Source organism: Camelus dromedarius, chromosome 5 (assembly GCF_036321535.1).
Source record: "Camelus dromedarius isolate mCamDro1 chromosome 5, mCamDro1.pat, whole genome shotgun sequence".
NCBI classification, from domain to species: Eukaryota; Metazoa; Chordata; class Mammalia; order Artiodactyla; family Camelidae; genus Camelus; species Camelus dromedarius.
In genome coordinates, this window is record NC_087440.1 from 55880355 (window position 1) to 55901268 (window position 20914).

General features: G+C 40.6%; 1 protein-coding gene and 1 long non-coding RNA gene across 4 annotated transcripts in view; one reads left to right on the forward strand and one right to left on the reverse strand.

Moving 5' to 3' along the window:
* Positions 1-20914, forward strand: part of PELI2 (pellino E3 ubiquitin protein ligase family member 2) — a 171091-nt gene that overhangs the window by 144842 nt on the left and 5335 nt on the right. For 2 of the 3 annotated variants that reach the window (XM_031453772.2, XM_031453773.2), the window contains exons 3-5: positions 7634-7735; positions 16367-16564; positions 18126-18314. In XM_031453772.2, the coding sequence (XP_031309632.1) occupies positions 7634-7735; positions 16367-16564; positions 18126-18314 (489 nt within the window). The remainder of the gene's footprint in view (positions 1-7633; positions 7736-16366; positions 16565-18125; positions 18315-20914) is intronic. The other variant, XM_064485976.1, reaches the window with a different exon arrangement.
* Positions 15194-20914, reverse strand: part of LOC105091449 (uncharacterized) — a 203106-nt gene continuing 197385 nt past the window's right edge. The window contains exons 6-10 of the long non-coding RNA XR_010380976.1: positions 19484-20824; positions 19162-19315; positions 18104-18291; positions 17139-17318; positions 15194-16033 (exon numbers count right to left, since the gene is read on the reverse strand). This is a non-coding gene — a long non-coding RNA (uncharacterized LOC105091449). The remainder of the gene's footprint in view (positions 16034-17138; positions 17319-18103; positions 18292-19161; positions 19316-19483; positions 20825-20914) is intronic.

Consider the following 20914-nt stretch of genomic DNA (forward strand, 5'->3'; position numbering starts at 1 on the left):
AATATTTTCTTGTGCCCACTGTTCAGGCATGTGATGGATTATCAGTGGATGTTGCAGTGAGGCAGAGCCAAGCCAGAGAGCTCAGGGGGCAGCTGTCGTGTGCCCACATGTGCTGCTACCCCCTAGTCCCACCCCACCCCTGCACTGCCCCGACACCACAGTGGGCACAGTGCTCCGGGCGGTGAAACCATTCCCATGTGCTACAGAGGTCACAGCAGGCGCATTCATTGCTCATAAATATGCACATTTCTGCTACAGACATAAATACCAGAAGTTGTTTTGAACAAAGAAGGTTCCCATTCATTGGCCCCATTCAGCTCTACCCCAGCACAGATTCCAGTATTAAGTTTTTCCATACCAATAAAAATGTTGTTTCTCTAGCAGGACACCCTGTCACAGAAGGCTTGTATTTATAACCAGAAAGGCTGTGAGAGGTCAGTGTAGTTATTTTCCATTTCATCAGGTCCTTTCTACTGGTAGTTCTGCACAGTTACTTATTTAAGTTTATTTTGCATAGTAAATTGATTTGTATGATGGACTGAAATGTTAACGTCCATATTAGAATTAACAGTTAAAGTAGCTGAAAATAAACTTGCCTAAAACATGCAAAATAGTTGGCTGGGGAGCCTACTCTTACCCTACTCTGCCTCATTAAAGAGGGCCGAGTTGTGGACATGGTTTTAGAAGGCTGTTGAGAACACAAGGTCGTATGATGTTTCTTGATGGAACCCCAAAGACAAAGGGGTCACTAGCTCCGTGTTAGAGTGTACAGGACATTTCCTAGGACTGTCTCCATCTGGTGAGCTGTTGGGGCATCTCTGCTCTTCTGAGATGTCTTCTGAGATGTCTCTTTAGAAACTGCGAGACGGTGCAGTGAACAGCATCCCAGAATGCCACCAGATCCCGACACATGATGTGAAGCTCTTCAGAGCAGCTCTGTGAAAACTTGAGATTTCCCTGGAAAAGTTTCCTTCAACGTGTAAACCACATCAGGTGTCTGGCCCTCTCTTTTGAGAGGCAGAAACAACACCAATTCTGTCTGCTCACATGGAGAGAAAGTATACAGGATGCTGCCGATTTCAGAAACACATTCGTTGGATTTGCTCCCACGCTGTGTAGTGCGGGAGCAGTAACAGTAACAGTGGTCGGCACCCAGGATGTCGAGACAAGAGGGATTGTTCAACTCTTGAGTCGTTCAGTGCTAAGATATAGTACGATATAGCGAGAAAAAAGATATAGTAAGTGCATGTGAAGAAAAAGAATTTCATTTCACTTGAAACTCAGACTCACACACAAATGTTACGTCCTCTTAAGCGACATAAGCTCTAGTTAATAAAGCAAGCCCTGCTGGTCTGCGTAATACAGGCGGTTTGCCAGAGTTGGACAGCACAGCTTCCAACATGTCTGGTTGTTTTCTTCTCCTGTTTTTCTTCCTAGTATCTCTTCTATTCTTGCTCCAAGTTTGTAAGGACAAACAGTTGTCCATGTGACATACTTGGTCACATTTTTGCCTCCTCTGAAAAGGCTTTGAATGCTTCACAGATTCCTTTTAGATGTTCACCTATAAATACTAGTTTTAAATACTAATATAAAATTTTCTTCTCAGTTGTCCAACAACTGAAGATGGTCACAGTAAAAATACGTATTTGCTCTAACCACAGACAACCTCTTAACGTGCAGTCAGGAGCTCATGAAACTGCCACCAGAAACCCATCTCCTGTAAAAAGTCCCTTTACAAGGTCTGTGTAAAGGGACCCTGCTCCCTACACCAGTCTCGTGTCCTGGGGCATAAGTAAGGTGAACACAGACCACTGTGACGTCTTAGTGATAAGTCACATATGACAGAAAGGATGCTCGGGTACCAATAGGTCATGAAAACTGATTGGTCCAGGTGTTTGCTTGTGTAGCTAACTACTGCATTGGTGGTTTAGCAAAAATCATTTGTCTTTGTTCATAATTTTGTGGATCAGCTGTTTGGGAAGGGCTCACGTGAGCAGTGTCTCCGACCCACGGGGTACGTGCTGGGGCAGCTGGAACTGGAGGTTCCACGTCCAGGGTGGCTCCTTCGCTCACATGTCTGGGTCTTGCTTCTCTGTGGCCTCCCTCTGCCCACGTGGCATTTCAGCCTCCAGGGCCCTCCTCGTCACTTGGGCTCCCCGTAGTGTGGTGGCCTCCGAGTAGTTAGGTGTCCTGTGTGGCAGCTCAGGACTCCACGAGCGAGTGAGGGCAGCCCGGGGGAAGCTGCCAGCCTCCAGGTCCCGTCTGTCACTTCTGCTGCATTCTGTTGGTCACACAAGTCACCAAGGGCAGCCCAGACTCAAGGGAAGATGAATTAGACTGTACCTGATAATCTCCAAAGCAGAAGTTATGGGCTGTAACGGAGCTGGTTGTAAAACTTCTTTGGGCAATAAACCCATTGTGTAATTACTGGTTTCCCCATAACTACTTTGTATTTGAGGAGAAAAAGTGGAAATCTGTGCATTATGTGTTCTACTATGTGTTTGATTTTTTGCCTTAATGCAGTAAAATCTGTGAGCGTGGCTTTGACTCACAATCAGAGTTCAGGTGTGTTGGTAATAATTAACTGTGTGTGGACAACGACAGCAAGAGTGGGCTGAGGGATGACACAGAGGTTCTAAGTACGAGTGATTGGGATATGGCTGTGCTATTAACTGAAAGAGGAGACCCAGGAGGAGAAAAAGTTTGGGCTAAGCAGTAAACGATGCTTTAGGCTGCAAGTAACAAAATACCCAACCGAACGCTGCCTAAAAGCCCGCATTTTTCTCACAGAAGTCTGGGGCAGATAATTCCAGATTTGGTTCAACTCAGAGATGTCAGGGCCCAGTTTGCTTCCCTGAGAGTCTTTTGACCTTCCTTTCATGTTGCCTGATGGCCACCTCCGCTCCAAACATCACTTCATCATCATTCATTTCTGTTATTAACAGAGAAAGGAAAGAATCATGTCTTGATGTCTCCCATGCCAGGAGCTCCAGACCCGATTTCCCCTCGGCCTCACTACTCATGGGCTCACCTTTCTATGTGCTAACTTAAGAGGAGGCTGGGAGAACTAGTATTTTCATTTCCAGTTTTCACAGGACGCCAGCTCAGCTAGCATGGTGAAAGGCATTAGGTAGTTAACCGTCGGTGCCTGCCACGGTGGTGAATTCCACTTTCTCTCCCTATGCGGTGATGAAGGCTCACTTAGCAGCCTTATAGAGCTTGAATTAAATGGGCTAAGTCATAACTCTCATAAATGAGTATTTTTCTAGAAACCAGTTTCTCATTGGGCTTTTTCCCTTTTACTTTGTGATTGAACACTAACCCCACTTCTTCTTAATAAATGATTAGATTCTTTTTTCTTAGACTTCGAAAAATTGATTAAAAGCTCTTTGGCTTCCGTGACTACCTGTATCCATCTCATTGTACATCTTGCAGGATTGCCTTTCTGGTGTCATTACATAGCATATATCCTTCTAAGTGCCTTTATGTATGTTTATATGGGTTTATAAGAGAAAGAAGATTCTGTAGACACTGTGAACCATGTTTGTTTTAGGGTCTGGAAGCTCAGAGGACTCTCTATCATTTAGCTGAAGTTGAACCAGGACACCCAGTTCTAGCTGTCCCACCTGAATGGCGGGGAGTGGCCCCGCTGGGCTGAGCCTGCAGCACAAGTAGAGAAAACCTAAGAGAATCTAGATCTTCAGCTGGGAAGAAGCTATCCCTGCTCAGAAAGGGCCTGGTTTGGCCATCTGGGATTGCAGAATAGTGCTTAACTTCCAGGGGATAAAGTTGGAATCCTTCATTCTCTGGATCTGTAATTGTAATTGTCTAAACGGTAATTGTCCAATAGTGATATTTTTAGCCTGATAAAACCCACACATAATCAGTTTGAGCTGAGAGTGTGACTGTTGGTACCTTGGCTGGTGAAAGGGGAGGCGGGGAGGACCTGAGGAAAGATGCTCTAAGTCTTTCATATCTGTAGCAGCTTATTCACTCCTCTGAGTTTCCTGGACCGCCTGCCACGCCCTCGGTCCTGGGGGTGGAGACGGAAGACTAGACCTGCCTGTGAGGCCCTGGCAGTGCTGTGAGAGGGAGCCAGGAACCCTGCCTTCTCATCGCTCTAGAAAAGTGAATGTGGCAAATCAGTGTTGTCTTCCAGGCAAGCTGGTTGGGCTGGTTTTCCTGACCATTTCCAAGCACTTGGTCTCCAAGTCTGAGTTAGTGTTGTGAAATCATGTTACATTACAGTCACTGTGTTTGTACCGAATTCTAGCGAGTGCCAAGAGAAGGCCTTAGTCTCCTTTCTGATATTTCAGAAATAGATTTCAAAGCAACTTGGTGCCTTAGAGAAATGTTTATTTCCAAAATACCTGAAACGATCGACTCAAGTCAGTGAATCTGTAATTTACTAGAAGCTGTATTTCCAAGAGCCATATTTTAAATATTAAAATTATTGCTGAAAAATTGATACTTCTAACCCCCAAAAAGCTCACTGCCTCATATACTTGCCAAAAAGAAAGCAAAAATGGATGCCAAGCTTTAAAATCTCTTGTCTTCCCCGCGCCCCCCAATCTGGCCCCACTCTAGACTTTAATTTGCAAACAAGATCACATGATCCCTAGTTCATGTCATCAGAGGGAAGCAGAGAAATGGGCATCTCTTTATTGATTGATTTATTAAAGGAGGTTCCAGGGATTGAACCCAGGACCTCATGCATGCTGAGCATGTGCTCTACCACTGAGCTATACCCACCTCCCGAACCCCCTACTTACTTCTAAGGAGTCTGGTGGTGGCCATGGGTGGCCTGGTTTGACTGCCACCTTTTGCTCCAATTCCCAGACCTGGCTTCAATCCCAGTTTTCTGGGGCAAGCTGGTCTCCATGATTCTCCTCCCTGAGGGTGCAGCCTGTTTGGGCTCCTTACGGGATGGCCTCCTCTCCCGGCTCCGTGTTCACAGACGGAAGCCACTGCCAGGCCAGAAGCAACCTAGAGGTGGATCACTCAGATTCTGAAGCTCCTCAGCCATCCCTGCCCCTGGAGCATCCATTCCCGGCTGGCTTAGAGCCACCACCACCTCCTGGGACTTGTTTCTCCCTGTGGAATCTGTTTTCCCACTTCTCCATCTTCCCCAAATCCAGAGGCTTCCAAAACGTAGCCCTCAGTTAAGACCTGCTTAATCAAAAAGTCTCTGAAAATGTGTTTTCCTATCCCCAAAGCATTCACCTTTCCTAACCCTGGTAACCCACATTTAACCACATTTTGAAAACTGGCAGAAGTTTGAAACTAAGTTTTCTTTAAAGGAGCACAACATTCAAGGTGTCCTGGATCTGACATTCAAGGCCTCAGGGTCCCCACGCTTTCTTCCGTTTAGGGTGACTGGGCAGGGGCTGGCCAACATCTTTGTGCTCCCTGTGCTCTGGGTGGCTCCCAGGTGTGGCCCTGGGCTTGCTCTCCCTATAAATAGTCTTTCTCATGCTTACAACAGTCTGGGTCTAGAAAACACTCTATAACAATTGGGCCCGGGAACAACTTGGGGCCTGTAAAACGGCTATTTCCGGGGCTTCCCAGAGTGGCAGGGAAGTACATGGGACCCTGGCCCAGGGCTGTGCTAGGTCGTGGGGGGAGCACAGTGTCTTTCTGGGGCATTGATTTCCCAGGAAACTTGGAAGAAATGTTCAAATGTTAAAACTACCAGCATGTTAAGGAGTAGAATACAAAATTTATAGTAATTTCAAGGTAAGCTGTTTTAAGCATGAGAAACACCACTTCAGGGCTGCTTTCCCAGACGCCTGTCTCGAGGGGTTCAGGTAACTCTTCTAAGCTAAGGCAACTTTGGTGGAAATTTGAGAAACATTTTACTTAAAGTATCATCCTACAAAAATGTGTAACTCTTTTAAAGGTGTTCTGCTATGGCATTTGTTAACTCCTTTTTTTGCATATAATTGGCAAACTACAGGCATTTATTTTTAATTGAAGTATAATTGATTTACAATGATGTCTTAGTTTCTGGTGTACAGCATAGTGACTCAGACATTCTCATATTATGTGTTGTGTGTGCCAAGAAAGTTGTGTTTGAGTTGATGTACTTGTAAATGGAAACCTTTTAAATGCAATAGATACTTTTTAAGGATCCCTAAAATAAGTTATTGGTTTTAAGTCTGAGTTTAATAAAATTATTTTTAAGTGGACTTTTTCTGTAACTATAAGGATAAATAAACATCCACTCAGCTTAAATTGGAAATAGTTTTTATTAATTTGACTTGAAAAAAAAAAAGTCACATCAATACCAGTGATGTGATGTAGTGAATTTATGTCACTCAGACCAATTTAATATTTAAGATTATATTTGTTACTGGAGTTGAGTAGTCTAAGAAGTATTTTTTTTAAAGATTCCTTATCACATTAAATATATAAACTATTATTAAGGCATGTATAATAGAACATCAGTTCAATCATGAAGTTCCTGAGGACACATGGTTAAATATCCATGAAATTAACTTTAAACTTTAAAGTTGATTTGGAATGTACTATTTATTACTCTAAGCAATGACACTAGTCAAATGTAAATATTCAGAGTACATGTTCATTAACTTGCTGTATATGTCCAGCTACTTTCTTCAGCTTCATCTGGTGTGATCACTCAATAAATGTTTAATAGATAGGCATATTAAAGTTTTATTTATTATATTTAATGTAAAAAAGTGGAAGTGAAGATAATTTAAGATAAAGTAGAATGGAGAAAATGCAATTGAAATACTTTGGAGTATAATTTAAATAAACTTCCTTGTTAATTTGGAAATTTAACAGTATGTGACCACAACTTACGATGTGTTCAAATACATCATTATGGTGGAAATAACATTTATAGTATTTTCCCTACGTGATAGAGAATATAATCAGAGTAAAGGAATCATTGGGAAAAAAGTAAATATTCTGCAAAAACTTTTATATAATATGATATTTTAGAATATCATATTATCAGCTTCTGGGTTCTTTGAAAAAGAGTAGTACCTTTAGTCTAAAAATAGAGAAGATAAAACTAACCTAGATACCTTAATAATTCAATAAATATCCAGGTTAAGCAACTGCTTATACAAGATTTAAATAAGATGTAGAAAAAAGTATAAGTGATTATCACTGACTAAAATAGTACTTTATTATATAGACATTTTTTGTAGAATGTTTACTTTTTTCCCAATGATTACTTTATTCTGATTATAATCGTTATCAGATAGGAAAAAATACTATAAATGTTATTGACTTACGTGTTTCGTTGTGAAATAAATGAAGAAATTTTAAATCATATTGGTCTGAAAATTCTATCACTGAGTTAAGGTAACATGGAGAAAGTAGTTTTTTCTAGGTCAAGCCTTGCAAACTAGTAAATTACCTTTGAATTGACTCAAGTGAAATACTGTTCATATTAAGGATGAGTATTTAGTAATCCCAGTATTGTGACTGTTGGCTCCTCTGTAATTCAGGGCATAAAGCAGGGACAGGTTCTGACCATTAGAAACTGCTGGCTTGTGTTGGGTTTTGCTGGTAGAGTGATGTCTCTTAACTACAAATAGAATTGTGGTTAGTTGTTGAAATGAAGTTCTAATGGGTTTTTATCTTTTTATTGCATTATTAGGCTATCAGCTGCAAAGGTCAACACAGCATATCGTACACTCTGTCGAGGAATCAGACTGTGGTGGTCGAGTACACACATGATAAAGATACAGATATGTTTCAGGTAACAGCTTTCTTTTCTTCATGGAAATTTTTAGCATGTTTTTCCTTCAGTTCTCTATTTTGATATGTAGTCAGAACTTCTAACATAGTAATGTTTGGTGATGTCCAAGGGGAAAGAGGTGAAGATAATATAAAAATTATTCCTGTTTGGTTCTTGAAAGACTAAGAAAACAATTCTAAAATTGCACAAAGAAATTATAAAGGCTTCATTTCAGATCTCCGTGCAATAAAAAGACTTTAAGAACGAGAATAAAAATTTTTTCTAGCCAGCCACATTTAAAAGCCAACATGTTCAAAATATTTCCTAAATAACACCTGAACAGAGGACATCAAAACCACAATTACAGGCCTTTAAAAAATAACTGTGGGGACATTGAAGAGCATAACTCACGAGATGTGACTGATGTCGAACTAGAAGAAAATATAAAAACTTAAGGGCTTTTTTTTTATTTGAAAGGAAGGAAGAAACTCACAGAACTAGACACTTACCTCAAAAGGCTCTTTTTAAAAAATGACAATTAGAAAATAGAGGAGAGGCTCAGGAAGAGTGTTAGTGGGATGTAATGAAAAGTTGAGAAAAACATCAAAATAAAGCAGAAAGAAGGAAATGATAAAAGGAAAAAAGTCATCAGTTAATTTAAAAAGAAAATTAATACTATACCCAACATTTGGTACTTTAAAACAACAGAAAATTAAAATTAAGGCTAATAAGGAAAAAAGCAAACACAGACTGAACCAAGAGGCTTTGCATTTCTGCATGGAGAGTTAAATTTATTAAATAAATGATGTTTAAGCAAGTATCAAAAAAGTATCATAGATACTAACATCTGAAAGGGGGTATAAATAGTTCTTAAAAAGAAGAAAATATGCTCAGCGTCACTTATAAGAACAAAAATGTGAACTCACATCCCACAGAGATACCATTTTTCACTTACTGGCAAAAATCCAAAAGGTTTTGTCAGAGGTGTGGCGAGGCAGACTCTCCTCCCTCCTATAAACTAGTCTGACCTCTGTGGGGCAGTGATTTGGAAATACCTGTGAAAAAATACACAGTGCTTACGCTCTTTGACTCAGCTCTTTTCTTTCTAAAGCTTTTCTCTTCATAAGAGACTTTGCTCAGAGAGACCCCCACAGACATGCACAATGGCATTTTTACCAAGTTATTACTCGAAGCATGGTTCAGTAGCAAAAGATTGCAAACAACCTAAATGTCCTTTAGGAGGGAATTAGTTAAGCAAACTTCTGGTACAGCCACATAGTGGAGGCCTCCAAGGCTGTACAGTGAAACAAGAGAAAGCTCTATGGCAGTCAGGAACAGCGCTCCAAACATATTTAATGAATTAAAATTAATATGATCAAATATATTGAGCCATTGACAGCATTATATTCAGTTAAGTTTACTTAATGTTAATAAACTAAATAATGTTATTAAACATATTAGTTTTTTTTTAACATTTTTTATTGATTTATAATCATTTTACAATGTGACTGATGTATATAATATATTTAATATGTTTTTATATTTTATTATTGTATGTTAAATTCATATAGTTTTATTATATGTTAAATTAGTATAGTTCAGTGATTCAAATAATGCTTATATTAATTAAAAGTCTCCAGGAGGGTAAACAAGACATTATTAATAAAGCAGTTGTTTTTGTGGGGAAGAGAACTGCGCAGGGTGATGTCCAGAGAAGTATTTCAGGCTTTTTGATTTTTGAATCTTGTGAATGTGTTAGCCATTTAACAAAACAAAATGAAGCAATTCTAGATAGGTATGTACCTAGATACACAGAGAGACAAATAGAGGGGTTAGGTGAGTCACAGTCAGATACAGACGTCGTCACTCAAGTGCCAGTTTGAGTTAAGACATAGCATATTTAGACAATTTATTAACACTGATTTTACTCTTCATGCCATTCCATTTTCCAGCATTCTAAATATTTTTTCTCATTCTTCCAAAGAAAATCTCTTCCTACATAAGTATCTGTGTATACTTCCCTGTTGGTATTTTTATGGAATTTTATAATAATTGTTTTTAATACTTTCAATGTTATACATCTTGAACATATAAGATTTCTTACTAATGTTTTACACAGATGGGAGAGTCTCAGTACTAACACATGAACTGAGAAAGTTTTACAGTTGTCGGTAGGACCTTTTTCTTTAACCGCTTACAATTACTGCACAAGTAGTTTCATTACTAGCCTTCAGTGCCATGTTGTGACAGAAGTGGTGTATCTTCTCTGTTGCAATCACCTTCTACGCACATCGTTCACTTTCTTCTCATCTCAGCACAGGCAGAATGAATTAAAGATTTAGCTGGATTTTTTTCAGCTTCCCAGTAGTTAGGTTTTTTTTTTAACTTACTGTGTTAAGGACACTTGGCATGAGATCTGTCCTCATGACAGATTTCTACGGGAGCAACATAGTATTTTAACTATAGGTACAATGTTGTACAGCAGCTCTCTAGGACTTACTCATCTTGCGTAACTGAAATTTTATACCTGTTGAATGACATGTCCCATGTCCCCTCCCCTCAGCCCCTGGCAACCACGATTCTACTCTGTTTCTGTGAGTCTGGCTGTTTTAGATACCTCATATAGTTGGATTTGTCCTTCTGTGACTGGCTTATTTCACTTGGCACAACGTCCTGCTATTCATCCATGCTGTTCGGTGTCTTGGCTGTTGTGGTGAATAATGCTGCAGTGACCGTGGGCGGCAGAGACCTCTTCAGGATCCTGATTTCGGTTCTTTTGGATAAATACCCTGAAGTAGTTTTGCTGGGTCACATGGTAGTTGTGTTTTTCAATTTTTGAGTACCCTCCATACTGTCAGGAACTTCTGAGTGCTTTATGCATGCTTCCCATTTCATCACACAGATTATTAAAAGACTCGAGATTTAATAAAATTAATAAATTTTTACTGCTTCATCAAAAGCATATTTAAGTGAAATTGGCATCCTTTTTTTTTTTTAACTGCAAGTGCAGAGCAGTGAGGAATACAATGACCGTAAGTATGGTTTGGTGCCACTGCTTTGATTCCTGCTAAAGCACATCATTGCTTTATGACCATCAGAGCAAATGTCAGCACAGTGGAAAAGGCATATGGCATCCTCATATCGTGAAGCCAATTTCGGTTTTTATGGTCCTGGCCCCTTAAATAGGTCTCAAGGACCCTCAGAGGTTCATGGACCACACTGAGAAATACTGATTTTCACTAAACTAACCTCTTCATTTTATAACTGAGAAATTTGAGTCCTCTTTAAATAAGGCATGGTAATTCAACAAGAGTTTATAGATTTATTAAGAAAACATAACCTATTTGTTATTTTTACTAAAATAATTGGAGTCCTTTTGCAGATTAACTGCACATATTGGAGGATTAATGTCACATCACTCAAAGCAGAGTAAACTCTTAGAAGGCCCTGAAAAATCAAGCTTTTTTAATTTGTTTTCCTCCTTTTAACAAGTTGATATGTCTAAAACCTACAACTGACACAGAATCACTGAGCAGAAAGCACGGGAGCGTTCGTGTTTCTCGAATGTGGGCCTTGGTGTTGAGGGCTGTTCCTTTTAGCTGTCACCCATTAACGTGGTTCCTGGGTTAGCTGAGCACTTAGAAGCAGGATGCCAAAATGTACCCAAAAAGGGCCTGTGTTGCGTTTCCCACGGTGAAATTAGATAATATGCTCAGAACTGAAAAATATTATTTGAGAAAAGTCAAAACTAGATCTGAATTTAAGAGATGGATTAAGAGTGACAGAGTTTGAGTTAACAGAATACTATCTCAGTAATTAATTATTTTCTAGAATAGGGGTACATAAAGAAAGGAACAAGGAAAAAGCATAGGTATTGAGAAAGTAAAATGTAAAAAGAAAACAGTTTAGGAAAGGCATCAGATGTCTCACAGAGCCCCTATGGGGAAGTGCGATGCCAGAGACAGTCTGATCACAGGGGTGAGGAAAGTGGCCAGGTCTCGAAGCTAGTACGCATGGTCATTTCCCTGCCCTGCTTTCTCAGTTTCATGTTCTTCAAACCTAGGTGCTGCAAGCCTCATGTTTTTTTTTTTTTTTCTTTTTTTCTTTGGTTGGTTGGTTTATAGCCATTTTAGATGGTAACATTTAATTAGCATCTACTTAGTTGAGAAAAATGTAGACTGTCTAGATTTTTTTCAATAGTTATTAACACATTGTACTGTGTGTGTGTGTGTGTGTGTGTGTGTGTGTGTGTAGCTACCAGGATTCAAGCTCACTGTCATAACCCTCAATTCATCAGTTTCATTTCTTGAGCACCTACTCTGTGTCAGATACTCACCTATTTACTGGAGGCAGACAGCTAGGGCTTTCCTTTCACAGAGCCTACGTTCTAGAGGAGGCAAGGACACCACATATAATAGGCAAGCATCACAGGAGTGCCAAGGCCCCAAGGCGGGAGCAGAGCGCAGGTGGAGGGACGTGAAACAAGATGAACTGAGAGTCCGGCAGAGGCCAGGACAGTAAGGGGCCTTCAGGCCAAGTAAAGAATTTGAGTTTTATTCTAGGAGTCTTGGGGATACTATTGGAGGATTTTAAGCAAGGGAGAGAGATAATCCAATTTATATTTTGTTACATCTCCAACTGCAGTCTAGAGAATAATGTAGGAGCAAGTGTGGAATCAGTGAGACTAGTTTGGAGGCCAAGGCAATGCAATCCAAGCAGGAGCTGATGGTAACCGGAACTAAGGGGGGGAAACGTGGACGGACTGAAGATGTTTTGAAGGTAGAGTTGACAGAATTTACGCCAGGTTCAACATGGTGTGGAAAAAAGTAAAGAATCGAGGATGATTCTTGGGTATTGATTTTTAGCTCAAACTGGATGCCAGTCACTGACATAGGGAACCTAGGAGATGAAGAAGGATCCAGGTTCTGAGACATGTTACATTTGAGATGCTACTAAGTATGGATGGATGTCTGGTAAGACACCCATGTGGGGATTAGGTGTGTTGGTCTGAAGCTGAGGGAGAGATCAGGGCTTGGGGGCTAGTAAGTGGGATTTGATGAGATTCTCTAGGGAGAGAACAGCAAGAGAAGGGAGGGGGGCTGTTTACCGTCTAGCTGGGAAGGGTTCCATTATTTTAATGCCAGGTGCAGAGGTACCAGGATATGCGGGTTGATAAGCCCTGAGGACCTCAGCAAGAGTGGGTCCAGGAGAGCCCTGCTGAGAGCAGCTGTGTCGAGTGGGTTAGGAGTGGTTAAGGGGATGGGGTAGGGAAGCAGGGTGGTAACTAGTGACAGGTTTTTCAAGCAGTATTGCCACTAAATGAATCAGAGAAATGGGGCTATAATTTGAGGGTTGCCTTCAGGTAAAGAAAAACACTTTCAAAGCTGAGAGACTCATCTACAACAGTGCTGTTCAAACTGCCCAGCAGAGGAGTGAAGTGTCTGCTCCCAGTGCAGGATGAGAGGAGTACGGAACTTGAGAAGAAGGCACTTGGAAGCTTGCGTGGCAGTTTGGCATTCCTGAAACATCCGAGCAGATGATTTTTCTAATACTTTTTTTATTATATTTTTAAAAGATATTAATGACAAGTTGAAGTTTACAGAACAAACCAAAAAACTGGTCCTTTACCCTGCACAGAATTTGAGAAGCTCCAGGATGTTTGATAGCCGATGACATGATCCAGGATGGAGAAAAATTGATGATTCAGGAGAGAGGGGGGCCAGTATCAGGAGCACACTCCTTGGGAAGGGGGCGGTGTTGAGACCTCAAGCACCCGAAGGGAGACTGGGCCTGCGTGGAGCAGCAGTGTTTCGTCCTTGTTGTAGGAGGGAAGTCAGAAGGTAAGGTAACAGATGCGGGGATATGGGCAGGATTGGTCCAGGAAAGGTGACAGGGGCCCTTCCAGATGCTTCTGTGCCATGTTACCTGTGCTGACTTTGACAACCAGGTAATCCCGAACTTGTCTCATGTATGTGCCCAGTTGAAAGTGCTGAATGATGCTGTACATGTGCATATCCATCAGTAGTAGGGAGCAGAATTCTCCCTATGGCTACTGTGTGACTATCAGCACCATATGAGCATCGGATGAAATTCAGATAAATTTGGATGGTTTACATGACTGTCCTTAAAATAACGCAGAGTTGATCCAATAGTCAAAAGAAAGGACAGACTCTGAGTCTTGTCACATCAGGTGTTTTTCCTTCAGGAAAGTTGCTTCTCTTTGGCAAAAGCAGCATGAGGTTCGTGTCCTGAAGTACAGAAATATACCAGCACTCTACAGGTTAGATTAAGTGGAAGTGAATTGATAAACAAATCTTATATGACCAGTCAGGTAAGTATCATGACTTGACACAATTGATCCTAACAGTATGTTCCAGTTGGAATAAAATGCCATGTTTTACAGGCAGTTTCAGTTAATGCATCACGACATTAATTTAATACATTTGTATGCAATCAAAATGGCCTTTCTTGGAGTAATCCCTGTAGACAAGGAGCAGTTGTGTGGCGTTCTACTGGAGCGTGGTTTTCACTTTGAGGTTTTTACAGAACTTGAAAAGTCTTTGCTCTCTTCCACGGTGGTGACAGAAATTAGATCAGAGATTGTGTCTTTGTGGGAGCACTGGGCTTTGTGTGGTGACTGGGCAACTTTAGAACTTTTCACATTTTACTACTGAGCTTCATTGGAATAGAGGTTCGGGACAGATTTGGTCCTGAGTTTGGAGTCTTGTATGTTTTCCTGTATTTGTGGAATATTTTGCAGTGTATTTGTTACTTTGTAATTGAAAAAAATGTTTTAAAGTGAAGTCAGTCAAACAGAGAAAGACATATGCTGTGTAATCTCACTTACATGTAGAATCTTTTAAAAGAAAATTCAAGATCATGAAAACAGAGACTAGAATGGTAGTTACCAGGGGCAGGGGGAATGGGGAGCTGTTGATCAAACAGTACAAACGTCCAGCTGTAAGACAAATGAGTTCTGGGGTTGCAATGCCCAGCATGGTGACTGTAGTTAATAATACTGTAACATATACTTGAAAGTAGCTGAGAGAGTAGCTTTAAAAAAAGGCTTAAAAAAATATTAGAGCAGTCCAACTCAGTACAGCTTCTGAGCTACACGCCAAGCTTTTAAATGAATCTAGCAGAGGGAAGATTCTGCAACTTTAGAAATATGAACCGCATGGTATGATTTTATAATATCTCTAATTTAGATTTTATGTTGCATTTTTAACAAGTTTTCTAAACCTGAAATGCATATATGTTCAGGCAATACGCAACTATTCAAGGTGATAAGTTTCACTGAACTCAGTGGTTTAGTTTACTCCAGGTACATTTCATTAGGACAAAAACTTAAGGGTTGTAAAAAATAAGAGAAAATAGATGTCTGTTAGTTTAACAGAACTAATCTATGCATGGAATGTGTATGTGAGATTTACAAAAGAAATTTAGTAATACTGTTCCAGGAAGCAGGCAGACCTAAACAATACAAGATATATATGTATTTATATATTTATATTTATTATACCTTTATTCATTTGGATAAAAATACTATTACATTGCTTATGTTTAAGATAGACTTTTGAGATTAGGGTAAAGATACCTGGGAAATTGAGTTTCGGGGCCTTTTATGACACATCTAGGGGCTCTGTGTGTTCCTTCCACTGACAGCTTCAGAACCAAAGTCGCTGTTGTTAGGACATTAAATCATATTTAACAAGAAATGATTAATTTACGTATAAATTAATTTAAGAAGTCTCTTTGGCATATATAACATTTACCACTGTTTTCCAATTAGAGATTAGACGTTTTAATGTTTTGTCTTGAGGATTTCCTTATTTGCAAACTCTTGAGGATTTCCTTATTTGCAAACAAATACTTCCCAGTCCACAGGACACGGCAGTACCTATCTTATTTAGATTTATTGACTATGATTATTTAGATTTATTGACTATGAAAAGCCTTGTTAGAACTCTAAGGTCATGCTCATGAAATATATTTTTTCTGGCAGCATTTAAACTTACCAAGGAAAGAAAACCAATAAAGTATTACTAACAGCTTTTTAGACTTTCCCAAAAGTTTTTTAAAAATCCAAAATTGAAATGTTAAGCCCAGCTTTTTAAACCTTTGGGCTGACTTGTGTAGCCTTTTACACCACTGTCATGTGCACTGGGTCGCTCTGTCTGGGCTGGGGCTGTCCTTGTTCCGTGCTGTGAGGCTGGTGGAGTCACTTAGTAGGGAAAACCAGTCCCTGGTGCTGGGTAAGAATGGGGGAAATAATTCTTTTGTTTGCTGGCTTCCTTTAAAATCTCGCTTTTTTTCTACCTAAAAATACAAAAAACAAAACAAAACAAAAAAAGTGATTTGCTGTGGAAGTAGTTAAGTAATGTTTCTACTTGATCCAAGATACACCTCTTTGGGATGAGATCTATTTTTTTCCAGAAAAGAAAATTGAGCTTTTCTCTTAATATTTAAAATCTGATGGTTGGTTACCATAATATTTCCCTTAAACAAGAAAGGAACAGAACTGAAGATTTTTCCATTAAATTCTGACCTTCATAATGGAGATAATGAATGTTAAAAGGATCCTGAACACTTGTTTTATGTGAACAAAATATATTTTTCAAGTGAATCATGAGTATAATTTGGTTTATTTAGGTGGGCAGATCGACAGAAAGCCCTATTGACTTCGTCGTTACAGACACAATTTCTGGCAGTCAGAACAATGACGAAGCCCAAATTACACAAAGCACCATATCCAGGTTTGCCTGCAGGATAGTCTGTGACAGGAATGAACCTTACACAGCACGAATATTTGCAGCCGGATTTGACTCTTCCAAAAACATATTTCTCGGAGTAAGTACTATTAATAAGTATGTTATTTCTAGAAAAACACCTGTTATCATATATAACATTTAACTGTGGCCAAAAAAATTTGCTCTGCACAGTACTTCTGGCTAGATTTTGAGATTTTAGTTTTCAGATGGACAGCTTGAAAAGCTGTTACTAAAATCTGAAAGGAATTATCTATCATTATTTGTTCTTTGTTATAGCTGCTATATTAATTATAATGTATAATATTACTTTTAAAAGTATATATATTAACATATATAATGTATTTATGGTAGATTTAAAGGGGTTTATTTCAGAAGGGAAAAAAACAGATCTAGATAATTGAGGTTCAGAAGAAAATGTTCATTCATTTGTTCAAAAAACTTAGTGTTTGCTCTTTTCCATTTTGGGTGTTATAAATGTGACATCACAGAGAACAAAACAGATTAAAAGTCTCTGCCTTCATAGGATTTCCATGTAAATAAAACCCCAAAGTTTTAGTGAATATCCAGTTTAGTCCCTATTTGAGTCAGGATATTTTTGCAGGGGGAAAAAAAACCCACAACTCGAAATGGTCTAAACGGTAATAAAAACATACCATCCTGTGTTACAGGAAGTGCCAAGGAAGGCCAGCAGCAGGGTGGCTGGTGTGGTGGTTCACGACATCTAGGAAGCCAGGTTCACTCTGTCTTGCCCTCTGCTTCTGGGCACATCACCTGCCTCAGACAAGGTCTTGGTGTGGGTGAGCTGGTTCCTGCGTTTAGCGTGACCACTTCAGCTGAAAAGGAGGCAGCAAAGGCAGTTTATTCTCCTTTTAAAGAGCAGAACAAAGAACCCTTTCCATGAAGCCTCCCCGGAGCCTTGCTCAGGGCTCATTGGCCAGAACTCAGTCACATGCCCACCCCTGAACCAGTCATTGGCAAGGGGTCTAGGATGCTCATCACTGGCTTATCCTAATCAGATTTACCCCTGAGTCATGGGAACAATATCTGGCTCTGTCCCCAGGGAAGAAATCTCTGTGGCCAGGTGTCCGAGAGGCTCTTTCCTGCCATCACGTCCTGCTGCTTGTGCCCGCCACCCTTGATGACACAAACACTGATTCGTATGAAAACAAAACAGTGGCCACAACTTGTTGGCTTAAACATATAAAATTTCCAAATATATTAAGAAAATTTTTTTCCTCTTCCTACTAGTACTTCCCTGCTGAGTTCACATAAAGCATTTTTAGATAATAGGATGAAAGCCCTGCACAGACAGAACTGAAGAATACATACTAGACTCCTGAAAGCACCTGGGGCAGGGTGGGGTTAAAAAAAAGAACCTCTGAGTGAGAGGCCCAGGCCTCAGGTTTTGTTTTTTAAGTGCCCGAGATAAATACGTATATCCAGCAATAAATCACTTACCCATTTTTGCCTTTCTTTCATTGTCAGATTCATTGCATATTTTACCCATCTGATATTATTAGCTTTAAGTAGGAAATGAAAATTCCTCACTTGCCTCTTCTCTGCCCCTATCCAATATTTTAAAGAGATTCCAGAATCCCTTCGTGTTGAACATAATAACCTTGCACGATTTTTCTCTCCAGGAAAAGGCAGCAAAATGGAAAAACCCCGATGGCCACATGGATGGGCTCACGACAAATGGCGTCCTGGTGATGCATCCCAGAGGGGGCTTCACAGAGGAGTCCCAGCCCGGCATCTGGCGCGAGATCTCCGTCTGTGGGGACGTGTACACCTTGCGAGAGACCAGGTCTGCGCAGCAGAGGGGAAAGCTGGTGAGTGGACTTCACTCTACAAAAAGCTGTCATTTTCCTCCCCTGAAATTCAGAACCTGTGCACTGGTCCAGGGGCTGCTGGGAATGGGAGTTCTCTGAGAGGGAAAGGGGCTTATTTCCTATCATGGTTATTTTCTTCCACCACGGGCAAAGCTTAGTCTTTTGCTCCTAACTTCCTTAAGTGCATGATCTTATATACTCCCCCACAGAATTCTGCTGAAGTTCACTTCAGGAAGAATTAAGCTTATTTTTAGTGTAAAACTTCACTCATTTAGTCTTGGATTGCTTAGGATTTTTCTAATTAGTGAAAATTATGAATTACAGAATTATTTACTAGACTTCCTGGAACTAAAAGATAATTAAGTTAGCCTTTTTTTTTTTTTCTTGAGATCGTATTTAGAAATTAATTCATAATCCCCTATGTAATTCACCAAAGTCATAGTTACAGCTTTTTACTTGAAATAGTTCATACAGTACATTGGACCTGGCATGTTAATATTTTTTCTATAAACATTACTGCTTCTCCCAAATGCCCTAAAACTGTTGTGTTTTTAACCTTTCTTCTAAGGACAATAATTATAATACCTTAAATGGGAAGCTTTGGCTTTTGATCTTGCTGTAGCTGTGGGGCACAGCACTAAAAGGTTCCTAATAAAATTTCCACTCCAGTACTTTTAATTAATTGTTAGGTAGAAGCTAGAACAAGAGAGAACAATTTTTTTTTCCCCAAACCACCATAGGAAAAAATATAAGGAATAGAGGATGTGGGCTAGTGTTTTTCGGAGAGAAGGATGATAACCAGGTATTTCTCAGCTGGAAAAGGAAGATGGGGAACTGTCTTACTAACCTGGTTTGCTCTTCTCTGCTGGATGTTTGCTTTTAGGGAATTGTTATTTTTATGTCTAGTTGGCACCGTCGTTCAGCTCCAGGCACAGCATCTGCATTTTAGGATAAAGCCCAGTCTTGAAGCATCAGGGCTGAGTCAATATGAGACGTATTTTCTAAGAAAGGCCAAGCAAATTCAGTAAGTTTTGTTAAAACAGTTTTCAAGAGATTGTGAATAGGGAAGAGAATAACTTTTTGGTTTTGATCATAGGGTAATTTTTCCACAAAACCGACCTAGGTTGGGCCTCATAACTAATCTTTATAACAGTAAAACGTCAACATACGTTTTGCTGGGCGCAGGTGCTGTATTCACATTTTAGAGACATTAGCTCATTTAATCTGCACAGCGGCCTCATCGGGGAAGTGGAATTTTCTCCGTTTTGTGGATGAGGAAGGTATGGCACGGAGACGTTGAGTATGTCCAGTCACAGAATCAGAAAGCAGCTGCAGGTGGGATTGCAACTCACGTGCTCCTGTCTGAGGGTCTGAATGTGGTACCATTTTGTTGGGAGTCACGCCTGGCTCTCGCCATCACCAGAGCGTTGCCTCCGTGGGCAGGGAGGTCTGTCCAGGAGGGCACATCACAGGATGAGTTTCTTGCCAACTCTGGTTCACATCTTTTGCTCCCAGATAGAGAAGCACATAGAAATGACAGTAAGAGGGAAAACGGGTTAGAGCTACTGTTTGAACACCGCTTACCAGCTCTGTGGGAGAACTGACCTCTGTGCCTGGCTTCACACCCATGTAACTAATAATGCTAGTCCGTATCCTTTGGGACTATTGTAAGAAATAAGTCAGGACTGGAGCATGTTGTACACAGAACAGTCCATAATTGGTTGCCATGACTAAGCAGGAGCTAGGAGCTGGGAATCCAGCAGTGAACAGGATGCCCAAAGCTCTGCCCTTGGATTGTGAAGTCTGGAAAAGGTCAAAGGTGAGGCAACAAATCATTAGGATAAGACTGTTTACTGAGAACTGCCCTATAGGAAAGATAAAAAGGTTGTTCAACAGCGTGACCACCACCAGTTTCTTCCCACACCAGAATTCTTCTTTAGACATAGCTACCTGTGGGGATGAGACCTCCTCTGAGGATCACCTGTGGTCAGGAAGGGAAGGGAGCCTCTGGACACCTGACGGAAGGGGAGACCAGGAGGTGCTTGGTGTGGCCGAGGGGCAGGGAGGGAGCTGCAGCAGACTTAAAAGGCTATTCAAAAGGGGTCACCATGTTTTTCCTGTACAGTATTACAGTTTATCAGTTTGCTAGGTTTTTAACTTTTCTACTGGGAAAGGACTGCTTTTGTCATTAAAGGACAACTTCCAGGTGGAATACCATCCAAGAGAGCCCTGAGTGATGAGTGGGAGTTGGTCAGGCCCGAGGGGCAGACTAGGGGCAGGTGAGCCATGGCAGAGAATTCTAGGCGGAGGTCACTCACGCGCATGCCCATGGGCAGTTCAGATGGTGCACGTAGAGCAAGGAGCACAGTGGTCAGGTTCCTTCGGGCCATGTCTAATTGTGCTTCTCGTCAGCTGTTAATCAGTCTTGAAAGCACTTGGTGCATAGCACAGCCACCCTTTTAAATGATGTTCCGAAGCTAGCAGTGAATGCTTCTGCTCCTGCTCCAGACCTTAGGAATGCCAGATAAATAGTGGAGTAAGTGAAGATCAGGGACCCCAGGAGATGCTGGGGCCACTGCAGTATTTCATGCAGGTCCCAT